This window comes from Carcharhinus amblyrhynchos, chromosome 19 (genome assembly GCF_965287045.1).
Source record: "Carcharhinus amblyrhynchos chromosome 19, sCarAmb.v2.hapA, whole genome shotgun sequence".
Lineage (NCBI taxonomy): Eukaryota > Metazoa > Chordata > Chondrichthyes > Carcharhiniformes > Carcharhinidae > Carcharhinus > Carcharhinus amblyrhynchos.
This window is the reverse complement of record NC_137342.1, coordinates 27,126,699-27,154,289: the sequence shown is the minus strand read 5'-3', so window position 1 is coordinate 27,154,289 and position 27,591 is coordinate 27,126,699. Positions and strand designations below refer to the sequence as shown.

Here is a 27,591-nt window from a genome sequence, read left to right as displayed (position 1 = left end):
TTGCTGGCATGAACTACATTTGCCCATTTACTGGCACAATTCCATTGTCAAGTCTTAAATGAAAATCTCTTCACTCTAACCCAAAATATTGTAATCTTCTGTTTCAAAGAAAAGGCCACGCCAGCCCGCTTGGTGAACTCTGTGAAACAGTGCTCATTAATTGTAAACTTTTCCCAATATCGAGCAGTGGATTTGAGCCCAAGGAACTGGGTTTAGATTAACTCAGCTCTCCCTTCGAACCTTGGACGTTTCAGAAAATAGCTTCTTCCCGGCAATCTAGCTGCCTGAAGCTCAGGTCACAGAGGTGAAAGCGTGCTGTGTTTCCACTCAATGTGCCTGAACTCCAGTACATTCACTCTCATCTGAATTTGGAAATAATATGTTTTTCTTTATAAATAACAAAGATAGAAGGAACTGAGCAGGAACACATCTATGGTGACATAGTGGGGGCGTAATTGGATATCAGCAAAAAATGTGCTCAGGAATCACTGTGCATAATTAACTCCACCTACCTCTTCTAATCACACACCTCTATCAACAATCTCGATGAGGCATGATGCACGCCTCATATTCATTGCTTCCTCACACCATCATATACTTAGCACTGCTGCAAGTATCCCACCACCATTTTGCAGCTTGAACCCATCATCAGTTACTGAACCATGACCTAAATAGAATGAGCTGGACACACATAAGAACATAAGAACATAAGAAATAGGAGCAGGAGTAGGCCATCTAGCCCTTCGAGCCTGCCCCGCCATTCAATAAGATCATGGCTGATCTGTTGTGGCTCAGTTCCACTTTCCCGCCCTCTCCCCATAACCCTTAATCCCCTCTCTTATCAAGAACCCATCAACCCGCTTCTTAAAAATATTTAGCGAGGCAGCCTCCACCACTTCAACGGGCAGAGAATTCCAGAGATTCACCACCCTTTGAGTGAAGAAGTTCCTCCTCAACTCCGTTCTAAACCGCCTCCCCTTTATCTTGAGGCTGTGCCCCCTAGTCCTACTGTCTTTTTTGAGCGGGAAGAGTCTCTCCACCTCTATCCTATCCATCCCATTCATCATCTTATACGTCTCAATGAGATCTCCCCTCATTCTTCTAAACTCTAACGAGTACAAGCCTAGTTTATTCAGCCTCTCCTCATAGCTCAATCCTTCTCTCTTCCTTCTGTCTTGCCAGGATACGGTGGCACATAACCACAGGCAGCCACAACTAAACAATGATGACAAACATGGCTGCACGTCCTCACCCGAAAGGAAGAGGCGGCGCTCGCCATTACTAGAGCAGGAATGAGGCTGCATATTGTTCATAACAAATCCTCCTTCCCACATCCCACCAATACTCTGAGTTGTAAGCTGCAGGTGCTGTAGACATGTTCCCACTTTCTCACCACAACAACATCCTGGTGTCTTTCTCCTTCCAGATACACAAGAACGGCCACTTAGCCAGGCAGTAGTGAGGGAGCAAGGAGTGCTCAAAGAAATTGATGATACAGGGTTGCTGCCACTTGTTCTGACATTTGCAATCACCAGCTCCACCACAGCAATGTAAAAATCTATTTCTTGCTGCGCAGTAAAATGTGACAATTGTTACAACACAGCGTATCGTATGAGTTGCTATAAGAATTTACATCTGGCGCTGGCAAAATGACGTGAATTCTATGATTCTGGTGAGACGCATGCTCACTCCATCGGTTTCTCTCTGGCAAGAATGAATGAAATGTATTTAGCTTTCTCTGTACCTGTAACTTCAGTGGTCTGCCTCATGCAACAGGGGCTAGCAAACTGGGAGATGTTGGAAATATTGCATGCTCCAGCCAAGACGGGGTGCCTGAGGCAAAATAAATTCATGGCCTTGGTCACCCGCACGGCCAGTGACAATACCATTCTTATTCTGCTGAGACTGCAACACACCTACAACAAGTGACAGTTTTCACAAAGCTCCTTGTGAACAAAATAGAGATGCTGCACAAACAGTTCTTTGTTGCATTTAATGGAGGAGCAAGCTCCTTAGATCCCTACAGTGCAGAAGGAAGCCATTTGGCCCATCAAGCCTCCGCAACAGCAATCCCATGTATTTACCCTGCTAATCTCCCTGACACCAAGGGACAATTTGCCATGACCAATCCGCCTTCCCTGCACATCTTTGGACTGTGGGAGGAAACTGACGCATTCGGAGGACACCCATGCAGACACGAGGAGAAGGTACAAACTCCACACAGACAGTGACTCAAGGCTGGAATTGAACCTTGTGTCCCTGGCACTGAGAGGCAGCAGTGCTAACCACTGTGGCACCGTGCCGCTCACCTTCTCCTAGAAGGTGCTGGATGGATAAGGTCTTCAACTCAAAACCCTGCCCCCTCCCTTAAATGTGGTTGTGTTGGCAGCACTTTTGTCGAATTTCACTTCAGGTCCCAACAACCCTAGATCTACATTGGAAAGAATATGCAATGTAAATGACATGACATTAAAGCAATATGATTGGTTGCCACACTCTAGCATCCAAGTCAGAAGGTTGAAGGTTCACGTCCAATTTGAACACAAAAATCAATGCTGAAACATTAGCACTGTACTGAGGGAGTGCAGCACTGTCAGAAATGCTGTCTTTTGGATGAGATGATAAACCTCTGCCCTTTCATGATTGTTCCCCACTGGGTCACTTCTGCTTGTTCTCCTAGTCAAACCACAGCCCAAAAGAGATCAAATCCACTGCACCTGAGATGGGGAACAAGTAGTCAGAGCAGAACCTATGAAGCTGCAACAACAGAGTCTGTCGCTTGCCATGTCCCTCCCTGTAACCTTCAGCAACTTTAAATAGCAGTTTTAAACTCCACATATTTGGAGCAACTCTGCAACAATCAATGAAAATCAGTGTCCAACAAGAGGTGATTGATGATCCGTTTAAATATAGCTGGTGGGGCTGTTGCTGAACACATGTCCACCTGTGTGAATTTTAGAGAAGTTAGCTGGAGCATTGAGGTGGAAAATGACACTGTTAGATTGGTATGTCTTCCAGTACACGTTCCCAACAACCTACCCAAAATGGCACAGGCACGGCCTAAGCCAGATGTTGGCAAGTGTGGCACAGATGGCATTTTAGTACCAAAGTGGTATCCATTGCACTGAAGACACAAAAGTCTCTCAAAATACATTAGATTGATGTCAACAGGAGTGTGAAAGATAAAGGTAAACTATATTATTGACAATGAACAGCTTTTGGTGCAGTACAATGTCTCCAATCAAATAGTTCGTTATTTGAGGTCTCTATCACAGAAACATTTTTAAATTTCCAAGTATTTGCCAACAAATGATCTATTATTCAATCTGTCCCTCAATATTTTTTAAAATTCATAGCACAGCTATTTGGTAAATTGATTTTTTGAATCTAGTAAATTAAACTACAATATTATTATAAAAGCAATATTATGATACAATATTATTACCTGTGTATTAATACGTATTGCTCCAATGGAGGGAATTTCAAAAAAGTAGCCTAAAATATAAAAAGAAAATATTTAATGTGTTCAGAATAATTTATTATAAATTGAAAATGTGGAAGTGGAACAATTCAAAATTGTCGACAATTCTTTCGATATGTTATAACAATGAAGGACAAGTCATCAATTACCTTTGTTGGTGCAGGCCATCCATTGCAATGGTCCTTTATCATAGTTATGTTGACCAACTGAAAAGGTAAATACTCGTACCTAAAATGAAAAGATTTTACTATTAGTTTTAGTATTAGCTTAATACATTATTTTATAAGTGCGGAAATCTTCATTGAGCTATTAATGCATTTGGTATTATGCTACAGTATGTATTTGTAGTGTGGTTATACAATACAACCACGGAAGAAGGCCATCAGTCCCATGTGTGTGTGGCAACACATTGAAAGCACTTTCACCTACTATTTCCCTATAGTCCTTCAACTGGTCTCCTTTTTAAGTTTATATTAAATTTCCTTTTCAAAGTTAATACCGATTTGCTGCCAACCCCTTTGCAGGCTTCTTATTCAAGATTACTGCAACTGATTGCATTCAAAAATTCTCATTTCCCTGACATGTTTTTTGCCAATTATTTTAAACATAGAAACATAGAAGATAAGAGCAGAAGAAAGCTATTTGGCCCTTCGAAAACCCAACTTGTGTCCTCTGACTCTCAAGCCAGTAGAAACAACTTCACCCCATCTGTTCTGTAAAAACCCCTCAATTTTAAACTTCACTGTTAAATTTTCCTTTACTGTTTTCTACTCTAAGGATAACAAGCCCAGCTTCTCAAGTCTTGCCACCCAACCAAAAGGCCTAATCTCTGCTCCAGTTCTAATAAAACTCTGTACTCTGTTTTAAGAAAGCTGTCAAGGCTTTGAAGTGTGGCATCCAGGATAGGACACAATACTCCAGGTGAAACCTAACCAGGGGTCTACAATCACTTCCTTGCCTTTGCACTCTTTCTAAAAGCAACAACCCATACTTTTGTTTTTAACTGCCGTATTGACCTACCCTGCCACCTTCGAAGATTTGTGTATATGATCTTCAGGTCTCTCTATTCCTGAGCTCCCTATAAAATTATATTGCTTAGTTGATATTGCTTGTCCTCATTATTCTTTCAAAAATACATTGCTTCATATTTCTCTGCATTAAATTTCATTCACTGAATGTTTGCCCATCACAGCAGTCTACGTCCTCCTAAAATCTGCTACCACCATCCTTCTTGTTAACTGCATTTCCAAGTTAAGTGACATCCACAGACTTTGAAATTCTACCCTATCAAGCCATGTCCAGGTCAATAATATATATCAACAAGATCAGGGTCAGAATTCTCTGTCTGTTCATGGCCCATTGCCAAAGAGGACTGAGAATTTGTGCTTGGCCAAATTTCTGCTCACTGCAGCAGGATGGGAGAATCCCGCTGGTGTGAACTACCGGAGAATTCTGGCTCAGTAGTGTCAAAACCAATCCTGAGGGAACACCACTGTATACTTACTTCCAATTCAACAAACAATCACTCATTACTACTCTGCTTTTTGTCAATCTGGTATCCATGCTGCTGCTGTTACTTTAAGCCCACGGGCTTCATTTCTGTTCAGAAATCTGTTACGTGGTACTTTATCAAAACCTTCTGAAAATCCACAGACACAAATTGGGGTGGCACAGTGGTTCGCACAGTTGCCTCACGGTGCCAGGGACCTGGGTTCAATTCCCAGCTTGGGTCACTGTCTGTGTGGAGTTTGCACATTCTCCCTGGGTCTGCATGGGTTTCCTCCAGGTGCTCCAGTTTCCTCCCACAGTCCAAAGATGTGTAGGTTAGTTGATTGGCCATGCTAAATTGCCCCTTAGTGTCAGGGAACTAGCAGGGTAAATATGTGGGTTATGGGGATAGGGCCTGGATGGAATTGTGGCCAGTACAGACTTGATGAGCAAGTGGCCTCATTCTGCACTATAGGCATTCTATGATTTTATGATCACTGAAACAGATTTTGTGGTCATTTGGTTAATGCTGGAACCTTGCCGTGCACAAATTGGCTACCGTTTGTTCCTACAGTTCAATCATGCCCACACTTCAAAAAACACTTAATTGGCTGCAAGGATCTCCTGAGAGCATGAGAAGTGCGATCTAAATGCACAATCTTTCCTTCTTCCCACAAGATCTTGTGCTACACTTTGAACATTGGTGCTTTATTATGCTGGCTGCTTCAGGTTTATTGAAAGCAAATTGAAACTTTTGAAACAAATCAGAACAGAAGGAAATGTAATTTATAACATTGTGACTTTTATTGGTTTATCAGGTGAATACACTAGTATAAGTGGAGATATGTGAAGGTCTTGTATTGTTTTGCATAGTGTCCCTGCTTTTGTGACAGCGTCTCCAGGTTCAAGTACCTGTCCTGGACTTGATAGCCAAAAAATGTTATGTTCGTAACACAGTCAAACAGACTATCTATTTGCAAAATCCTTCCAACATGTACCAATTGCAGGCGGTACGATTGGGAGCGATCCCTGGTCAGCCACATGATGGAAAGAAAATTGGAACTTCAAACAGGACTTTCCATTAGAATCATACAGTGCAGAAGAGGCCCTTTGGCCCATCAATTCTGCAACAACACATAAGAAACACCTGACCTCCCACCTAACCTCATTTATCAGCACTTGGTCCACAGTCTATAGAATCATAACCTGTTGTGGGAAGCTACAATGTGACAATATGTTGCCCCAACAACATGGACTGTGAGGTTGATCGGCTCAGTTGGCTGGTGTGGATCAGGTTGATGCCAACGGCACGGGGTGGAGTGTGATTTGGGACTTGCCGCACCGATGGTAGAGCTCAAGATGCTCAAAGTCAGACCTGTCTTTGGGAAAAGAACTGAAGAAAAAGTCAAAGGTAAAAGCCAGTCCTTCCATTCTTTGATTTTGCAGTGCTATTTTTTCATGGAAAGCATAACCTCATTTGTTACCCATCCCTTTTTATCCATTCTCAAACAGTTGAATCTTTTAATATGGAAATCATGGTTGTTCCTTTACCAAGAACACCCTGTTCAGTCTGAGTAATAATGTAATGCAGGTGTAATTGGAAAGGTGGTGAAAGGGAAGAGGAAAAAGATTGGCAGAGAAACACCACCTGAAAGCACTAATTTGTCCAAAACATGAGCATGTGCGTATAAATCCTGACTTCCGTTAGGTACCCATCCATTGATAACATCACTGACCAAGAAAAATTATTCTAACAAAGCCATGACAGAGAAATGCCACCTGTCAGCTCAAGCCTGGATATTGTCCAGATCTTGTTGCAATTGAACATGAACTGTCTCAGCATCTTGAGTCGTCGCGAATGGTACTGAACATTGCACACTCATCAGCGAGTATTCCCACTTGTGACTGAGGGAAGGTTGTTAATGAAGCAGCTGAGTATAGTTGGGCCAAGGACAGTATCCTAAGGGACTCCTGTGACAAAATATAAATAAAAGTGAGAGGCTGGGAAGATTATTGTTTCATTGATTCTGCTGCTTCCTTATTTTGGTGGTAGGGTTACATAAGAACATAAGAACATAAGAAATAGGAGCAGGAGTAGGCCATCTAGCCCTTCGAGCCTGCCCCGCCATTCAATAAGATCATGGCTGATCTGTCGTGGCTCAGTTCCACTTTCCCGCCCTCTCCCCATAACCCTTAATCCCTTCTCTTATCAAAAACCCATCAACCCGCTTCTTAAAAATATTTAGCGAGGCAGCCTCCACCACTTCAACGGGCAGAGAATTCCAGAGATTCACCACCCTTTGAGTGAAGAAGTTCCTCCTCAACTCCGTTCTAAACCGCCTCCCCTTTATCTTGAGGCTGTGCCCCCTAGTCCTACTGTCTTTTTTGAGCGGGAAGAGTCTCTCCACCTCTATCCTATCCATCCCATTCATCATCTTATACGTCTCAATGAGATCTCCCCTCATTCTTCTTTGATTTCACCTTCTGGATTGACGAGTTTCCAAGCATTCTGTCAATGGAAACTTATCTGTCGAGTCCTCCTTATTTATAGCCCATTTTAATTATGGTTTTGTTTTTGTTCTGTGAATATCAAATTTGAGCTAATCAGGTGCATGTATGTAGAAAGGCTGCATATATTAAGTGCAAGGATGATGTCTGAAGTACGATGGACAATACATTCTGTACAAGGCATGTACAATCAACTCATTCAGGTCATTCAACAAACCCCACGGGGCAAGATTTTCTAGCCACGGTCACCCCAAGGCTGGAAAATTCTACCCAAGGTCAACAGACCTTCCCATGGTCCACGCACACCTGTTACAGTTCCCACGGAAAAATTCTGCCCCACATCTGACCTGCTTTGTTGCTAGGCTATGCTTGGAGCAATTAGGGTTGCCAACCCATCTCCAGGATACAGCTGTGTGTGACCCTGGAGAAAAATCTTTGGAATATTTTTTAAAAGGTTGTTTTCTTTTGTCTTTTTCTTTGAATACTCCTCTTTACGAAGTTTAAAAGTATTGAAAATTGGAAATAAAAGGCTGTTTAGCTGATAGTTAAGTATCATCCAATTGGATAATGAGTCTTTTTGCTTTTCAATTCAGATAGGAAGGCAGCATATCATGAGGATGCACATATTGGCCAACTAATGGCTGGAGTGTGGGAGTAAGTCATTTGATGAATCCTCCAGGAATATGTTTAATCGCAGGTGGTTTCTCATGGCAATTCCTGAAATTAGCTAAAATACACACCAGAACATGGATGTTGGGCCAATGCCACTATCCCCTTTCAGAGAAAACAGGATAGAAAGAATACAGGCCGGATTCTCCAATCTCACCCACAGCTGGGATTCTCCAATCCCGCTACAGTGAAGGGAGATTTGGCTGAGTACCAAATTCTCCATCCTCGCTGGCAGCGTTGGCGGTTTATGAACAGCCAGAGAGTTCCAGCCCACATCTCAGAGTGCTTACGAAGAGTATGGCAGAGTGTGTGAAGTTGAGCTAGAGGAAACCTTTACAGCTGGAGGTGGAGCAAAGAAAGGGAGAAGAAGCAAAGGAGGCAGAGTCATTAGACGAGGTGCAGGAACATAGGACTGAAGAAAACTGTAGCAGTATGAAGGGATTAGCTTGTGGAGTAGGACCTACAGTTTGAAACTGATGCACTGAAAGGGGACAGGACTGTGTCAGGTTTTTAAACTTAGTCCCACACTCACTGCTGAATCTCAAACACCCTTGTCTTTGTCACTATTACTGTGCCTCTTCCAATATCAATGTATCCTCACTTCCTGCAAGCAGCTTTATACAAGCCAACAGGATGATAAGAAGGGATTCCATGTTCTCACTCACCCCACATTACAGTGTGTGTGTGTGTGTGTGTGTGTGTGTGTGTGTGTGTGTGTGTGTGTGTGTGTGTGTGTGGCAAAATCATCCACATCATCCAGATGTGAGACGTCAGCCCAGACATCTAAACCAGAAACAAAAACAGAAAGGACTGGAAAACCTCAGCAGGTCTGGGAGCATCTGTGGAGAGTTAACGTTCCAGGTTGAATTTGATTCTTCTTCAAAGAGTTATGGACCTTCAGCATCAGTGGCATTTTGTTTTTACTTTGCTATCAGGCAAAGCCCTGGCTTCCACTGAGTATGGCTCTCTCATCTTTAGGCATTTCACAGGCTGCTGGACACATCACTATGTTCAACAATTTCAAAACGTAATTTGCATCAATTTTGCTTCCCTGATCTTTGCAGGTTTCAGTTTTACTCGTTTTTGCTCTCGTTCTGCCTTCTTTCTTTACATGTCCCAGTAGAACTTCCTTTATCTCTGCATCCCTATCTTCAATTTCATTGATTACCCCTCCTATTTCATCCCTATTGCTCTTCCTCCGTTCTCATCTTGCCTAAAACCTATTAGTTTTCCCATTTTCGATGAAAGATCATTGAGTGGAACATCAATTCTGTTTCTCTTTCCACAGATACTGCCAGACCTGCTGCGTATTGCAAGAATCATATGAATATAATACTGTTGGTGGCTCTCAGTCTAAGTTACAGTAACAGTGGCCATGTGGCAATGTGGCAATGTTTGTTTTTTCCACATCTAATATCAACAGCAAAGACCACATCAAACTTCCAGTTACTTGCAGGCCTAAAACAAGCTATGTCACACAATATTCTCCGAAAAATTTAGTTACTGGAAGAGTCCTTGGCTGCCAGTTTAGAGAGTTCATGCTCAATGGGTCTAGATCCAAAAGACATTGTATACAATCACAATAAAAGAACAAAGACAACATCACTGTGTGTCTGGGAATAGCTACAGCAGTTCATAGAACTGATAAGGCCTTGTTATTTTAGACAAAGACACTTAGTTTTACACTTACAGATCAAAAAAGCCAGTGTGTGTCCATTCTCCTCCAGAATCGCAGTGGATGAATGCAACAAAGCACAATGGTTGATGGCTTAAAATTAACTAAATTTGCAAATGGAATAAGTAAGTTTGAAGTGGTGTTGATTCACCCAATGTGTATTTGCTAACACTGAGAAAGTTTTCACTGTTAGCTGCTCTGCTTTGAGGGCTTCCTTCATAGCAATCCCCAATTCTCACTTTCAAGTCATTATCACTAAGCAAAAGTAGGAGAAAGCTCTTCAGCACACCTAAAATTGGTCAAATTAAGATAATCAGCTGGGACACAAGGGCAGCTGGCAGTACCTCGCATTCGATGCAAGTTCAAGGAAACATTAAAGTAAGTGGATAAATTGTAACTGCCGACGAAAGACAGTGTCGCACCATCACACCGCCCCGTACACAGACAGGGTCGCACCGTCACACCGCCCCGTACACAGACAGGGTCGCACCGTCACACCGCCCCGTACAGAGACGGGGTCGCACCGTCACACTGCTCCGTACACAGACAGGGTCACACCGTCACACCGCCCCGTACAAAGACAGGGTCGCACCGTCACACCGCCCCGTACACAGACAGGGTCGCACCGTCACACCGCCCCGTACACAGACAGGGTCACACCGTCACACCGCCCCGTACACAGACAGGGTCGCACCGTCACACCGCCCCGTACACACACAGGGTCGCACCATCACACCGCCCCGTACACAGACAGGGTCGCACCATCACACCGCCCCGTACACAGACAGGGTCGCACCGTCACACCGCCCCGTACACAGCCAGGGTCGCACCGTCACACCGCCCCGTACAGAGACGGGGTCGCACCGTCACACCGCCCCGTACACAGACAGGGTCGCACCGTCACACCGCCCCGTAAACAGACAGGGTCGCACCGTCACACCGCCCCGTACACAGACAGGGTCGCACCGTCACACCGCCCCGTACACAGACAGGGTCGCACCGTCACACCGCCCCGTACACAGACAGGGTCGCACCGTCACACCGCCCCGTACACAGACAGGGTCGCACCGTCACACCGCCCCGTACACAGACAGGGTCGCACCGTCACACCGCCTCGTACACAGACAGGGTCGCACCATCACACCGCCCCGTACACAGACAGGGTCGCACCGTCACACCGCCCCGTACACAGCCAGGGACGCACCGTCACACCGCCCCGTACAGAGACGGGGTCGCACCGTCACACCGCCCCGTACACAGACAGGGTCGCACCGTCACACCGCCCCGTACAGAGACGGGGTCGCACCGTCACACCGCCCCGTACACAGACAGGGTCGCACCGTCACACCGCCCCGTACACAGACAGGGTCACACCGTCACACCGCCCCGTACACAGACAGGGTCGCACCGTCACACCGCCCCGTACAGAGACGGGGTCGCACCGTCACACCGCCCCGTACACAGACAGGGTCACACCGTCACACCGCCCCGTACACAGACAGGGTCACACCGTCACACCGCCCCGTACACAGACAGGGTCGCACCGTCACACCGCCCCGTACACAGACAGGGTCGCACCGTCACACCGCCCCGTACACAGACAGGGTCGCACCGTCACACCGCCCCGTACACAGACAGGGTCACACCGTCACACCGCCCCACCACCCCGTACACAGACAGGGTCGCACCGTCACACCGCCCCGTACACAGACAGGGTCACACCGTCACACCGCTCCGTACACAGACAGGGTCGCACCGTCACACCGCCCCGTACACAGACAGGGTCGCACCGTCACACCGCTCCGTACACAGACAGGGTCGCACCGTCACACCGCCCCGTACACAGACAGGGTCGCACCGTCACACTGCCCCGTACACAGACAGGGTCGCACCGTCACACCGCCCCGTACACAGACAGGGTCGTCGCACCGTCACACCGCCCCGTACACAGACAGGGTCGCACCGTCACACCGCCCCGTACACAGACAGGGTCGCACCGTCACACCGCCCCGTACACAGACAGGGTCGCACCGTCAAACCGCCCCTTACACAGACAGGGTCGCACCGTCACACCGCTCCGTACACAGACAGGGTCGCACCGTCACACCGCTCCGTACACAGACAGGGTCGCACCGTCACACCGCCCCGTACACAGACAGGGTCGTCGCACCGTCACACCGCCCCGTACACAGACAGGGTCGCACCGTCACACCGCCCCGTACACAGACAGGGTCACACCGTCACACCGCCCCGTACACAGACAGGGTCACTCCGTCCCACCGCCCCGTACACAGACAGGGTCGCACCGTCACACCGCCCCGTACACAGACAGGGTCGTTGCACCGTCACACCGCCCCGTACACAGACAGGGTCGCACCGTCACACCGCTCCGTACACAGACAGGGTCGCACCGTCACACCGCTCCGTACAGAGACGGGGTCGCACCGTCACACCGCTCCGTACACAGACAGGGTCGCACCGTCACACCGCCCCGTACAGAGACGGGGTCGCACCGTCACACCGCCCCGTACACAGACGGGGTCGCACCGTCACACCGCCCCGTACACAGACGGGGTCGCACCGTCACACCGCTCCGTCACACCGCCCCGTACACAGACAGGGTCGCACCGTCACACCGCCCCGTACACAGACAGGGTCGCACCGTCAGACCGCCCCGTACACAGACAGGGTCGCACCGTCACACCGCCCCGTACACAGACAGGGTCGCACCGTCAGACCGCCCCGTACACAGACAGGGTCGCACCGTCACACCGCCCCGTACACAGACAGGGTCGCACCGTCACACCGCTCCGTACACAGACAGGGTCGCACCGTCACACCGCCCCGTACACAGACAGGGTCGCACCGTCACACCGCTCCGTACACAGACAGGGTCGCACCGTCACACCGCCCCGTACACAGACAGGGTCGCACCGTCACACCGCCCCGTACACAGACAGGGTCGCACCGTCACACCGCTCCGTACACAGACGGGGTCGCACCGTCACACCGCCCCGTACACAGACGGGGTCGCACCGTCACACCGCCCCGTACACAGACGGGGTCGCACCGTCACACCGCCCCGTACACAGACAGGGTCGCACCGTCACACCGCTCCGTACACAGACAGGGTCGCACCGTCACACCGCCCCGTACACAGACAGGGTCGCACCGTCACACCGCCCCGTACACAGACAGGGTCGCACCGTCACACCGCCCCGTACACAGACAGGGTCGCACCGTCACACCGCCCCGTACACAGACAGGGTCGCACCGTCACACCGCCCCGTACACAGACAGGGTCGCACCGTCACACCGCCCCGTACACAGACAGGGTCGCACCGTCACACCGCCCCGTACACAGACAGGGTCGCACCGTCACACCGCCCCGTACACAGACAGGGTGGCACCGACACACCGCCCCGTACACAGACGGGGTCGCACCGTCACACCGCCCCGTACACAGACGGGGTCGCACCGTCACACCGCCCCGTACACAGACGGGGTCGCACCGTCACACCGCTCCGTCACACCGCCCCGTACACAGACAGGGTCGCACCGTCACACCGCCCCGTACACAGACAGGGTCGCACCGTCACACCGCCCCGTACACAGACAGGGTCGCACCGTCACACCGCCCCGTACACAGACAGGGTCGCACCGTCACACCGCTCCGTACACAGACAGGGTCGCACCGTCACACCGCCCCGTACACAGACAGGGTCGCACCGTCACACCGCCCCGTACACAGACAGGGTCGCACCGTCACACCGCCCCGTACACAGACAGGGTCGCACCGTCACACCGCCCCGTACACAGACAGGGTCGCACCGTCACACCGCACCGTACACAGACGGGGTCACACCGCTCCGTACACAGACGGGGTCGCACCGTCACACCGCCCCGTACACAGACGGGGTCGCACCGTCACACCGCCCCGTACACAGACGGGGTCGCACCGTCACACCGCCCCGTACACAGACGGGGTCGCACCGTCACACCGCCCCGTACACAGACGGGGTCGCACCGTCACACCGCCCCGTACACAGACGGGGTCGCACCGTCACACCGCCCCGTACACAGACGGGGTCGCACCGTCACACCGCCCCGTACACAGACGGGGTCGCACCGTCACACCGCCCCGTACACAGACAGGGTCGCACCGTCACACCGCCCCGTACACAGACAGGGTCGCACCGTCACACCGCTCCGTACACAGACAGGGTCGCACCGTCACACCGCCCCGTACACAGACAGGGTCGCACCGTCACACCGCCCCGTACACAGACAGGGTCGCACCGTCACACCGCCCCGTACACAGACAGGGTCGCACCGTCACACCGTCCCGTACACAGACAGGGTCGCACCGTCACACCGTCACACCGTCCCGTACACAGACAGGGTCGCACCGTCACACCGCCCCGTACACAGACAGGGTCGCACCGTCACACCGCCCCGTACACAGACAGGGTCGCACCGTCACACCGCTCCGTACACAGACAGGGTCGCACCGTCACACCGCCCCGTACACAGACAGGGTCGCACCGTCACACCGCCCCGTACACAGACAGGGTCGCACCGTCACACCGCCCCGTACACAGACAGGGTCGCACCGTCACACCGCTCCGTACACAGACAGGGTCGCACCGTCACACCGCCCCGTACACAGACAGGGTCGCACCGTCACACCGCCCCGTACAGAGACGGGGTCGCACCGTCACACCGCTCCGTACACAGACGGGGTCGCACCGTCACACCGCCCCGTACACAGACGGGGTCGCACCGTCACACCGCCCCGTACACAGACAGGGTCGCACCGTCACACCGCCCCGTACACAGACGGGGTCGCACCGTCACACCGCCCCGTACACAGACGGGGTCGCACCGTCACACCGCCCCGTACACAGACAGGGTCGCACCGTCACACCGCCCCGTACACAGACAGGGTCGCACCGTCACACCGCCCCGTACACAGACAGGGTCGCACCGTCACACCGCCCCGTACACAGACAGGGTCGCACCGTCACACCGCCCCGTACACAGACAGGGTCGCACCGTCACACCGCTCCGTACACAGACAGGGTCGCACCGTCACACCGCCCCGTACACAGACAGGGTCGCACCGTCACACCGCCCCGTACACAGACAGGGTCGCACCGTCACACCGCCCCGTACACAGACAGGGTCGCACCGTCACACCGCCCCGTACACAGACAGGGTCGCACCGTCACACCGCCCCGTACACAGACAGTGTCGCACCGTCACACCGCCCCGTACACAGACAGGGTCACACCGTCACACCGCCCCGTACACAGACAGGGTCACACCGTCACACCGCCCCGTACACAGACGGGGTCGCACCGTCACACCGCCCCGTACACAGACAGGGTCGTCGCACCGTCACACCGCCCCGTACACAGACAGGGTCGCACCGTCACACCGCCCCGTACACAGACAGGGTCGCACCGTCACACCGCTCCGTACACAGACAGGGTCGCACCGTCACACCGCCCCGTACACAGACAGGGTCACACCGTCACACCGCTCCGTACATAGACAGGGTCGTCGCACCGTCACACCGCTCCGTACACAGACAGGGTCGCACCGTCACACCGCCCCGTACACAGACAGGGTCGCACCGTCACACCGCTCCGTACACGGACGGGGTCGCACCGTCACACCGCTCCGTACACGGACGGGGTCGCACCGTCACACCGCTCCGTACACAGACAGGTTCACATCGTCACACTGTTCCTCATTGGCTTCCTTACTCTGCTTGCTGTACTGTCAGTTAGTCAGCCATCTTTCATCCAGCAAGCAACAGCTCAGAACAAGTGCTCGAGCTCGGTCCTGGTGAATGCCAGTCCCCATCTATACTGTTTCTGCTGGAACATCTGAACTTCTATACCATCACTTACAAAACTCATTCATCTCTCTTTGGCTATCTCATTGTGGAAGTCATCTCTACTGGAAAATGTGAATTATCCAGTATCAGTCTTCATCCTGCCAAACTCTATGAAAGAATACACCTTTGGACTTTGATTCTGGTCTCCAGACTGAATCAAATCAATTCTTTATTCTCCAGTCTTTGCTGCTAAACCTTCCTTTCTCTGACCACACCTCTTTAATGTATGAGTAAAATAGGAGACTATACTGCACGCATCCTAGCGTGTTGGAGCGCATGTGAATAAACCACCTCTCCGAGTTTACATTATCTTGAGTTTGCTGTGGGTTATTAATAAAAAAATTGGATCGCACCAGAGCAGGGGATTGGGGAATATGCCACTGCTTAAAAAGGCAGAAATAAAAAACTAAAACACCCTTCTGTTCACAGAGAGGGGAGGAATCAGGACTGTTTAAATTAAACCCCCTTAGGTCTGTATGAGAGGGAATAAACAATGGTTTCACCTTTTGTGCTGAAAAGATTTAGATAAATGTGTTGTATTGTCTATTGTTACTGCGCTCATAAATCTGTTCTGTCATTTCTAGCTGAAACCAGGGACCATTAGAGTCTTTCTAATTTCCAGGAATTCACAAGGGAGTATGTGAGTAAATACAGCCACAAGGACAATGCATTATTACTGGGTCATGTGTACATAACATCACACTTTGGTTCAGAGGGAATAGCACAAATCCCAGGTTCTCACTAGAAATTCTCTGGGGTTTCATGTCACTGGACACTGCAAGCAGTCCTCTACAGTTAGGAGTTCATGTTCATTGCCCTATATCTCGGCACACAGCAGCATGACCCTCAGGTTGTAGCACAACAGTTATCCAGAGCCTGAACAATATACGAAGAACTATGAACCCACACAGTGTTAGAGATGGAGAGACTGAGCAGAATGCAGCGCTCTGAGCTCCTTCACTTTCACCACTGATAAATGAAATCTCATTTTATGTGAACTGAAAATTATAACGTTCATTTGACCTCATACCTTTCTCTATGTTGCAGAACGTTGAGTTGACGAATGCTCTACTGTGACATGGTGAATGTGTAAAAGGATAAAATAATGTTAACAGTGAATTTTAATTGTTTTTACATCTCTCTGTAACAAAACGTTTCTTTCTTTCATTCATTCATGGGACATGGGCTTCGCAGACTGGCCAGCATTTATTTCCCATCCCTAGTTGCCTCTGGAGGGCAGTTCAGAGCCAACGCTGTGGCTCTAGAAAAACATGTAGGATACACCAGGTAAGGACGGCAGATTTCCTTCCCTAAAGAACATTAGTGAACCAGACAGGTTTTCCCAACACTCACAGATGGTTTAGTGGTCATTCAGTAGAACGTCCTCCTGTTCTCAGGGGCCACTGTGCCTGCTGATTAAATCATTCAGTGAATTTGTAAATTGGGCTGCAGATAGCCAGTTCCTGCCTCACCTTGTATTAACGGGGCAGTGCAGCCTCAAAATGTGGTCCCAGCCTGTACTTTTTTTTTTACAAGGAGCCAACCGACAGCGCCAAAGCACTTGCCTGATTCAATGAAAGTCCCCTTTTAGGATGGGAATAAGGGTCCTATAAAAAGTAATGTGAACACTGATTGCTCGCAGCCCCATCAGTTCCTCGAAAATGTTCAGTGAAGAGTGCACTCACACAAGTAATCTGGTTCACTGCCATCCCGGGACCCCAATCCGCCTCGAGTGTAAATTCCTCTCAACTGCAATCTCAATTGCTGGTGTCCACTCTGACAGGACTTTCACTCTTTTTTAACGGTACTTCAATTCTATTCAGAAAACCAATCCAAATTAAGTTTAATCATGGTCCCCACATAAGGGACAAACCAGATCCAAGCATTATCTGGAGTCACTGCTATACTGCACACATCCTCGCGTGTTGGAGCGCATGTGAATAAGATGACATTGCATCCCATCTTGGGTTCGATCAAAGACCACGACATTTCACAACCCTGCCACAGCAATCTCTGCAAGACGAGCTGGATCATCGACACGGGTGCCTTCATCTCACATGAGAATACCATCCACCAGGTACACGGCACACACTCTTGCAACTCAGCCAACATTGTCTACCTGATATGCTGCAGGAAAGGATGTCCCGAGACATGGTACATTGGGGAGACCATGCAGACACTACAACAACGAATGAATATACACTGCTCGACAATCACCAGGCAAGACTGTTCCCTTCCAGTCAGGGAACACTTCAGTGGTCATGGGCATTCGGCCTCTGATTTTCTGGTAAGCATTCTCCAAGGCAGCCTTCTTGACACACTACAACGCAGAGTTGCTGAGCAAAAACTAATAGCCAAGTTCCGCACACAAGGACAGTCTCAACTGGGATCTCGGGTTCATGTCACACTACCTGTAACACCCACGACTTGTCTGGGCTTGCAAAATCTCACTAACTGTCCTGTCTGGATACAATACACATCTCTTTAACCTATGCTTAATCCTCTCTCCACTCACATTGTCTGTACCTTTAAGGCTTGCTTACCTGTAAAGTCTCGCACTCCAACCATTATTTTGTAAATTGAGTTTGTATCTACATGCCTTGTTTGTGAACACACCTGAAGAAGGAGCCTGAAGTTCTGAAGGCTTCCAGGGGAGCTCAGGTGAGTGCAGCATTGAGAGGGAGTAGAATCATGTCTGAATTTTAGCCTGGCACCGCTCCTCCTCCCCTCACCCGGACAGCTCAGCCCTAGGCAGTGCACAAATGGTGTCCAGATGGTGCTGCGAGATGCCCAGGCAGTGGCAGTGGGGTAGCCAGGTGAGCTGGTTTGCTCATTTTGCCCTGACTCGGCCTTTGAAAATCGTGCCCCGATGCTCATGGCTTCGAAGTTACCAGCAAGATGAACGAATCAAAAGCCGTCCTGCCAGCAATGTGTCACGGAACCCATGACTTGAACTTCTCTTTTCAAAATGCTGTCCTACACGGCTGAGGAAGCCACAGACAAACGCTGCTTTTTCCAGAGATCGGCCTTTGCTGATAGAGGAAAATCCTGGCCTAAATGTTAATATAAGTTCTTATGCAAGGAAATGTGCAATAGTAACACTGGTAATTGTAGTGTAATATTAGTGTCTAGGGTAATGTTTGTCTTAGTTGTGACACATACCTCTGATGTAGGCATAATATGGGTGTTAAAGAGAATGGTTTTCAATAGTTTTTCAGATCACTCAAAGGATACAGAAGCCAGAAAACTGCTCTCTCTGTACACAGTTCAGTCAATCACTGTCTCAATGTCACAATCACTAGATATCAATGAAGTCTGTTCTACATACTCTACCATTAAGTTAAGTTTAGGTGTATTTATTAGTGTCATAAATAAGCTTACAACGAAGTTACTGTGAAAATCCCCTGGTCGCCACGTTCCAGCACCTGTTCAGGTACATTGAGGGAGAACTTAGCACGGCCAATGCATCTCACCAGCATGTCTTTTGGACTGTGGGAGGAAACCAGAGCACCCGGAGGAAACCCACGCAGAGACAGAGAGAATGTGCAAACTCCGCACAGTGACCCAAGCCGGGAATCGAACCTGGATCCCTGGCTTTGAAAGGCAACAGTGCTAACCACTGTGCCACCATGCTGCCCATGTGTACCAAGCACCTTGTTTTTATTTAAGTTATGAGCCAGCGAAAGACAGATTGAATTAACAAGGATTTGAAGGGCTATGGTGAATGAACAGTTAAGTGGAGTTGAGGCCGAGATGAGATCAGCCATGATCGTATTAAAAGATGAAGCAGGCTCGAGGGGCTGAATTACCTACTCCTGCTCCTAGTTCTTATGTCCTTATGAACGTTAACACCAATATCTCCGATAACACATTTGACTCACGGATGCATTCATTACATTGCATCATTATATTGAAGAGTTATTGTTACAGTAGTTCAAAGAACTATGCTGCAAAGAGATTAGTCTGACTCCATTTATTGTTTCACTTTCTAATTAAGAAAAATTATTCATCTCTAGGGAAGCGTTTACATTTGCAGGTTTACAACATTATTATTTTGGGAATATCTCACTTCAGGTTTTTAAGATATGCTGAATAATTATTGGCCAAAAAAATTTAAATCAGGTCCCAATACGTTAACTTTTGCAAGCAAGACAAAAATTGCCCTCTATTTGGGTCACAGCAGATTGCATGGGAGCTATATTCACGAAGGTAAGTTTTAATCATCCCAACTGTGTAAATATCAATTTTAATAGCCACTGCATTTTTCTGTCAAAAGCAATATTTTTATGGACACTTACTTTTTTGTCCTGGTTATATGTTGTAAAGATTTCCTGGGCTCTCTCTTCACCACCGTCCGTAAACAGCATAATTATCTTGTTGCAATTAGCTCTGGACACATTGAACTGCAATGGAAGAATAGGGAACATTAATACAAGCAGTTCCAAAGAAGAGTCATATTGGTCTCAAAACATTAACTGTATATCTCTGGAGTTGGAGTCCGAATAGGCCTAAGATGGGCTGCATGATGCCTTATCACCCCCACTCCTCCTGCCCAACACCAGCTTACCCAGTAAAATCTGCCAAGATATTGTCTACCCCTGATGAGGGTAAAATGGCAGCAGGCAGGGCAGGATGAGGCATTTACATGTTCTCTATAGACCAGGAGAATAGGCAATAATGGGACAAGTTGAGGGTGGATGAGAGAACATCAGGGAGGCCGTAGAAGTCTGCTGTATGATTCTATATAAGAGTGTCTCAAATACAACTCCAATTTATTTGGAGTATCTGAATTTATTTTGTTTTTAGGTTGCTGCATTGATCAGAATATGAACTGAGTTGTCCCTTAACTGCTCATTGATCATGATGCAGAGATGCCGGCATTGGACTGGGGTAAACACAGTAAGATGTCTCACAACATCAGGTTAAAGTCCAACAAGTTTATTTGGTAGCACAAGCCTTCAGATTGCTGCTCCTTCATCAGGTGATCTCATTGATCAGACCACAATTGTAACGCTGATGTTTTCTCATTTTTTCTAAATTTGAAATTATCAAGCATTCTTCGCATTCAACTCTATGGATTTAAAACTGAACATGACTACTAAGTATTTAGCATAATCTCAGAATTGAATTCGATGTAGTTTCATCCATGCAATCATTTGGGAGCAGAAATGATGCTACTTACATTTAACAATTGCTCAAAAGCAAACGTAAACCCTTTTTTATAGTCAGTGATTCCTTTCGCCTGTATTTTGTTCACCGCATCTTTGAGGACCTTCTTGTTCCTCACATTGGCTTGCACAAGATGTCTGAAGCAGCTGACAGAATTTGCTTGATTGTTGAACTGAAATAGGGAAGACAAAGTGGGGTTTCAATCAAATGCATTTCACAAACCAGTTACTTGGTCCCACGCTCAACAGATCCAGATCCAGACTGATCTACACAGTCCAGGTATCCCAGGTTCAATTGTGAGCTTGTGCTGATTAACTGATCTCAGCTGGTACTGTTCCAATGGACATTGTAAAATACAATGTAAGATGCAATGTAAAACAATGAGTCTGTATGCCATTGTTCTCTCCAATATTTTAATGCATGCGATTGATTAGTTATTTAAAATTAACTTGTGCCTCGTCCCCACACAAAATCTAGTACGAGGCTTGCAACCTCTGATCACATGGCACACGGCTTTTGCTGTATCCTTTGAAAACCTCCCAGTCACAGTACTGAAAACTTGTGCTGTAAAACTAGCCGCACCCCCAGCCAACCTGTTCCAGTACAGCTGCAACACTGGTACTTACCCCACAATGTGGGGAAAATGGCCAGATTTCTTCTGCTTACAAAAATCAGCGAAGTGTGGAGAGTTTCACAGCGAGGTGGGGTAGTTTGGGTGGCAGGGTGCACCACAAGAAACAGGCTTTGCAAAGGAGAGAGGTTCCCAATGTGGGAAGACAGCTACTGAAGGTGGTGACCCCCCACCCCACCCCACCCCCTCCCCCCCCGGCTGTTCTCACCTCAGGCCCGAGCAGAGCAACTTGTCAGGATTCCCTCTTACCCCTGAAACTCTCCCACTTGCCTCAAAATGGAAACCAAGCAGGAAGCAGCCCTCCAGTGGTGATTATTTAAGGCCCTCAATTTGAGGCACAGGCAGGGACCCTGTCTTAGGCCTTGCCCATCACACGTAAAACTGCAGGCAGTTTGGAGTGGGTGAGAAGGCAATGGGAAAGGAATTTTACTTGCTAGTAGAGGACTGTAAAACTTCTTATCACTCTTTCACCTGCTGGAACATCTGTGACCACAACAGGTCTGTACCTAAAACCAGCAAATAACACTTTTTTTTTGCCAGATTAGGTCAATGATTTGGTACTAAAAAAGATTGTGCAGAAACAGTAACTGATATTGTGAATGAATCTTAAAATGTAGAAGGTTTCTGAGTCCGGGCATTTCACCAAGTGCCAATAGTCTGGACATAAAACCACAATTCATTAATGTTTGCCACAGGTTTTACCTGTCTAAACTATATAGAAACAAATCACACCAACAAAATCTTTACAAAATGTATCTGAAAAATACCATGACAACAATTTCTCACAGAAAACAACATTTCTAGCACATGTTGTAGCTCCTATTAACACAGGAATCCCTACACAACAGCTGATCCTCTTTTACAATCTCGCTTGGGCTAGGGCGAGCGTGTCAGTAAAATTCTGGCCAACATGTCTGTCCCACTTTCTGCAGACTGCTGTGGCACTGGGGCCTTCCCCTTGGCTTTTGTTCCACCAGGTCTCTACACAGTGCACTGAGACAGCCCGGGAACAATACCAGATTTAACACTGATAATGTAAACTGCAAATTTTGACTTGTCCGTTCCGACTAATTGGGCACTTAGCAATAAATATTTTCAAACACCTGAGGAACTTCAAATACAGGTTTCTTCGCTAACTATTTTGATCTATTCATTCATGGGATGTAGGCATCACTGGTCAGACCAGCATTTAATGCCCATTTCTAATTTAAGAGTCAACTGCATTGCTATGGATCTGCAGTCACTCGGAGGACAGCGGATTTCCCTCTCTAAAGGACACTAGTGAACCAGCTGTGTTTTTACGACAATTGGCAATAGTTTCATGATCAACATTAGATTTTTAATTCCTGATTTCTGTCGGATTCAAATTTCGTCATCAGCTGTGGTGAACACAGGGCCCCAGAGCACTGGTCTGGGTCTCTGGATTACTGGTTCAGTAAGAAAGCTACTAAGCTTCTACCAGCTTCCCTTTAACTGCAGTGAATCAGATCTCCTGAAAATCTTTTAGTGCAGCTGGCTGGGAGATCCCAGCAGCGCCCGGTGTGCGGGATCCGCACTGGGTGTCCCAGGCCCGCTAGCATCTCCCAGCACTGGGTTCCCGGTGCTGTCACATCCATGCCAGAAATCAGTGGGGGGTCACATAAATTATGGTAATACACATTACCATATATTTTAAATGTGTTCAGCTGGCTTGGGACTGAAATCTCTGAGCCCGATAGTATCCTTCACCACCCCCACCCCCACCACCCCCCAGCCTCCACCCACCCATCCCAGCAGAATGTTTCACTCCAGCGGGTTACTATAGTTCCCCACTTTCAGGGAACTGATGGCCCGACCCAGCTGGAGTGGAGAGGGGGCAATCGGGGCCCTGCAGAGGATCAGGTGGCAGGAAGGTGGTGCCCCTTGGGCACTGGCACCTTGGCAATACCAGCCTGGGCCCCTTGGCATTGCCAAAGGGGTAAAGTGCTAATGCCAGGGGGCACCCAGGCACTGCCTCGTGGGCAATGCCAAGGGGTGGGGCACATGGGAGACAATTGGTTGGGGTGAGTGCTCCCACCGTCACTCTGCAGTCAGGATTGGTGGGGCAGGGAGGGAGGTCAGCGATCAAGGCTAGCTATTGGGGTGGGGGTGCCATCCTTTTTGGGGGGGGGGCATCAGGACTGCAAGGAGGGGGGGTTCATGGCAGCTGGTGTCGGGGTTGGGGGGGGTGCGGGTGGTGATAGGAGCAGGAGGCAGAAGGTTGGGGCTGCAGGAGAGGGTAGGGTGGAGATTGGGCCGGACATGGTCAGGGGCCAGCGATCAGGCCTGGCCATGGGGTGAGTTGCATGGCCGGTGATGTCAGGGTCGCAGGACTGGCCGACAGTGTGGGACCACCGATCTCAGTGCTGAGAAATCAGCGTATGCGTAGAAGCCCACCCAGTGCTATGCTGCCAGCCTCTCCAGCAGGAATAGGCTCACTGAATTTCAGTGTGATTCACACTCACGCACTCAGCAATGCACAGAGTGTGGGAGATTCTTCTCTGAACTCTCACTGAAAACACCAGTGTGATTTACTCCAGTTTTCATGCAAATTCACCTAAAGTCATAGAGGTTTAACAGCATGGAAACAGGACCTTCAGCTCAACTTGTCCATGTCGCCCAGTTTTTATAACTGAGCTAGTCCCAGTTACCCACATTTGGCCCATCTCCCTCGGTATCCATCTTACCCATGTAACTATCTAAATGCTTTCTAAAAGACAAAATTGTACCCACCTTTACTACCACCTCTGGCAGCTTGTTCAAGACACCACTCTCTGAGTGAAAAAATTGCAACACCAGATCCTTTTATATCTCTCCCCTCTCATCTTAAAGCTATGCCCTCTAGTTTCAGACTCTCCTACCTTTGCGAAAAGATATTGACGATCTGGCTGATCTGTGCCCCTCATTATTTTATAGATCTCTATCATATCACCCATAAGCCTCTTACGCTCTAGGGAAAAAAGTCCCAGTCAATCCAGCCTAAATCAAACCGACAAGTCCCAGTAGCATCCTAGTAAATTCTTTCTGTACTCTTTCTAGTTTAATAATATCCTTTCTATAGTAGGGTGACCAGAATTGCACATAGTATTCCAAATGAACATTTGGAATCTTTTGGGAGAATTCCAGCCAGTATGTCTGGGAAAATTGCTTGTAATGATTTTCAGTGGTGGTGACAGTATTAGTTATCCTTTGGTGTTAATGTAGAAATTGTAATTACAAGAAAAAGCATTGCAAACTTGCAGCCAAACAGCATCAGCCCCTGCAAACTTCCAACATCCGTATACAACTTTGAGTCCTAATTAGGACTGGACCGTCAAATTTAAAGCAACAAGCAAGTGGGGTACCAGGAAAGATACCAATCTAGAACATATGCAGGCAATTAGGGATGGGCAACGTATGCAGGCCTAGCCAGCAAAACCCACATTCCTTGCATGAATAGAGAAATCATTTAGGGTAGACAGTAAATACTTATTTCTGCTAGCTAAGGGATCAATTATCAGGGGCATTCATCTGACAGAGAAGGATTAGCGTGGTCATGAGGAAAAACCTTTTCACCCACTGGGTGGCAGACATCTGGAATTCACTGCTTAAATTGGTGTTTGAGGCTGAAACACAACTCAAACGTGAGGTTATCCACTTTGGAAGGAATAATAGTAAAATGGACTATTATTTAAATGATGAAAAATTACAACCTGGGGGTCCTTGTGCATGAATCGCAAAACACTCAGTTTGCAGGTGATCAAGAAGGCAAATGGAATGTTGGCCTTTATCGCGAGAGGGATGGAGTATAAAAGCAGGGAGGTCTTGCTGCAGTTGTGCAAGGTACTGGTGAGGCCGCAACTAGAGTACTGTGCAATTTTGGTCCCCTTATTTGCGAAAGGATATATTGGCTTTGGAGGGAATACAGAGAAGGTTCACCAGGTTGATTCCGGAGATGAGGGGGTTAGCTTATGAGGAGAGATTGAGTAGATTGGGCCTGTACTTGTTGGAGTTTAGAAGGCTGAGGGGAGATCTTATAGAGACATATAAGATAATGAAGGGACTACACAGGGTAGAGGCAGAGAGATTATTTCCACTTAGAAAGGAAACAAGAACTAAAGGGCACAGCCTCAAAATAAGGGGGAGTCAATTTAGAACAGAGTTGAGGAGGAACTTCTTCTCCCAGACGGTAGTGAATCTTTGGAATTCTCTGCCCATTGAAGCAGCGGAGACTACCTCGTTAAATGTGTTTAAATCACAGGTACATAGATTTCGGATCAATAAGGGAATTAAGGGATATGGGGAGCAGGTGGTTAAGTGGAACTGAACCACTATCAGATCAGCCATGATCTTATTGAATGGCGGGGCAGGCTCGAAGGGCTAGATGGCCTACTCCTGCTCCTATTTCTTATGTTCTTATTTAGAAGATACCTGAAGTGCTGAAACCTACAAGGCTGGAGGGTGGCGGGAGATTGGGGGTCTTGGCAGGATGGGACGGGGCAGGTGGTGGTGGTGGCAGCAGCTGGGCCAGACATGACTGGGGGGGCCAATGATTGGGCCATGGGTCCAAGGGCTGTGAAATGGGATTAAAATGAGTGGCTTCTTTACTTTTTTCTCTTTTTTGGTGAGTACAGGCTTGATGGGCTACATGGCCTCTTTCCACATCGTGGATTTTCCATGGTTCTACATGCCTGACACCGCAAAAAAACACTTGAGGCAAGTTCCAATTGAAAATTGGAATTATAAATGTGTTAGAAAAAATTATTCCTTCACCAATACTGGATTGTCAGAGCCATAGAATCCCGACAGTGGGCTATTCAGCCCATTGAGTGTGCACCGACCCTGTCTGACAGAGCATCTTAACCTGGTTAACCTACCTGCCCAATTCCCGCATAACCCCACATATTTACTCCGCTAATCCCCTAACTTACCCATCTTATGACACTAAGGGGCAATTTAGCATGGCCAATCCATCTAACCTGCACATCTTTGGAGCGCAGGAGGAAACCGGAGCACTCAAAGGAAACCCACGCAGACACGGGGAGAACGTGCAAATTCCACATCGACAGTCACCCGAGGCTGGAATCGAACCCAGTTCCCTGGTGCTGTGAGGCAGCAGTGCTAGCCCGCTGTGCCACCGTGTCGGCCCACAATTGTTGATAGGAGGACACATGTGGGTCTTTATGTCATATCTTTTGTGATTTTTCAGTGAACTGAAGAGACCTTTGAGCATTGATTCCTATCAGTCAAGCTGTGTTTTCCATCAGGAAGTGCTGGTGAGGTTGAGGTAAAGTCTGCCAAGCTCAGTTAATAGCATGAGTGTTTAGAATTCATGAGAAGATTCATTGGCTGCTCAAAATATTTCAGGTAGTCTGATGATTGTCAACACGGGACCGTCTGAAAGAAAATGAAACAGTGCCCAGGGGGCAGAATGATTCATTTTGAAAAGATCGGTTGACATTTGGAAATCAAACTCAATTAAAATCCTTCAGGCAAATGATTTGTTTCAACTTCGAAAATAACCAGTGACATCTCACAACATTATAAATGTTTATTTGTTTGCTGGTTTGTCTGCCTGTCACTTTTTTTAATATACTGTGTGATAAATTATATTTTGCAGTTATCTTGCTATACCTAGTTTATTTTTTTCATGTATGCTAAATATCGCACCGTGATAATCACAGCATCGCCATATCATAGAATCTATAGTGCTGAAGGAGGCCATTTGGCCCATCAAGTCTGCACTGACCAAAGTCCTACCCAGGCCCTATCTGCATAACCCTGTGCATTTACCCTAGCTACTGCCCCTGACACTAAGGGGCAATTTAGCATGGCCAATCCGTCTAATCCCCACATCTTTGGACTGTGGGAGGAACCCGGAAGAAACCCAGGGGGAGAACATGCAAACTCCAAACAGACAGTGACCCAAGCCAGGAATCGAACCTGGGTCCTTGGTGCTGTAAGGCAGCAGTGCTAACCACCGTGCCTCCATGCCACCCTGTACTGATACTGTACTCATACTGTACTGATTCCTTTTTCAGTAGTATCAGATCTTACCACTGATGAGA

General features: G+C 48.2%; 1 protein-coding gene across 7 annotated transcripts in view; it reads right to left on the bottom strand.

Moving 5' to 3' along the window:
• Window positions 1–27,591, bottom strand: part of LOC145355386 (voltage-dependent calcium channel subunit alpha-2/delta-1-like) — a 627,920-nt gene that overhangs the window by 148,110 nt on the left and 452,219 nt on the right. For all 7 annotated transcript variants that reach the window (XM_080207404.1, XM_080207405.1, XM_080207407.1 and 4 more), the window contains 4 exons: window positions 20,909–21,067; window positions 20,025–20,129; window positions 3,631–3,709; window positions 3,446–3,495 (listed from right to left, as the gene is read on the bottom strand). In XM_080207404.1, coding sequence (XP_080063530.1) covers window positions 3,446–3,495; window positions 3,631–3,709; window positions 20,025–20,129; window positions 20,909–21,067 — 393 coding nt within the window. The remainder of the gene's footprint in view (window positions 1–3,445; window positions 3,496–3,630; window positions 3,710–20,024; window positions 20,130–20,908; window positions 21,068–27,591) is intronic.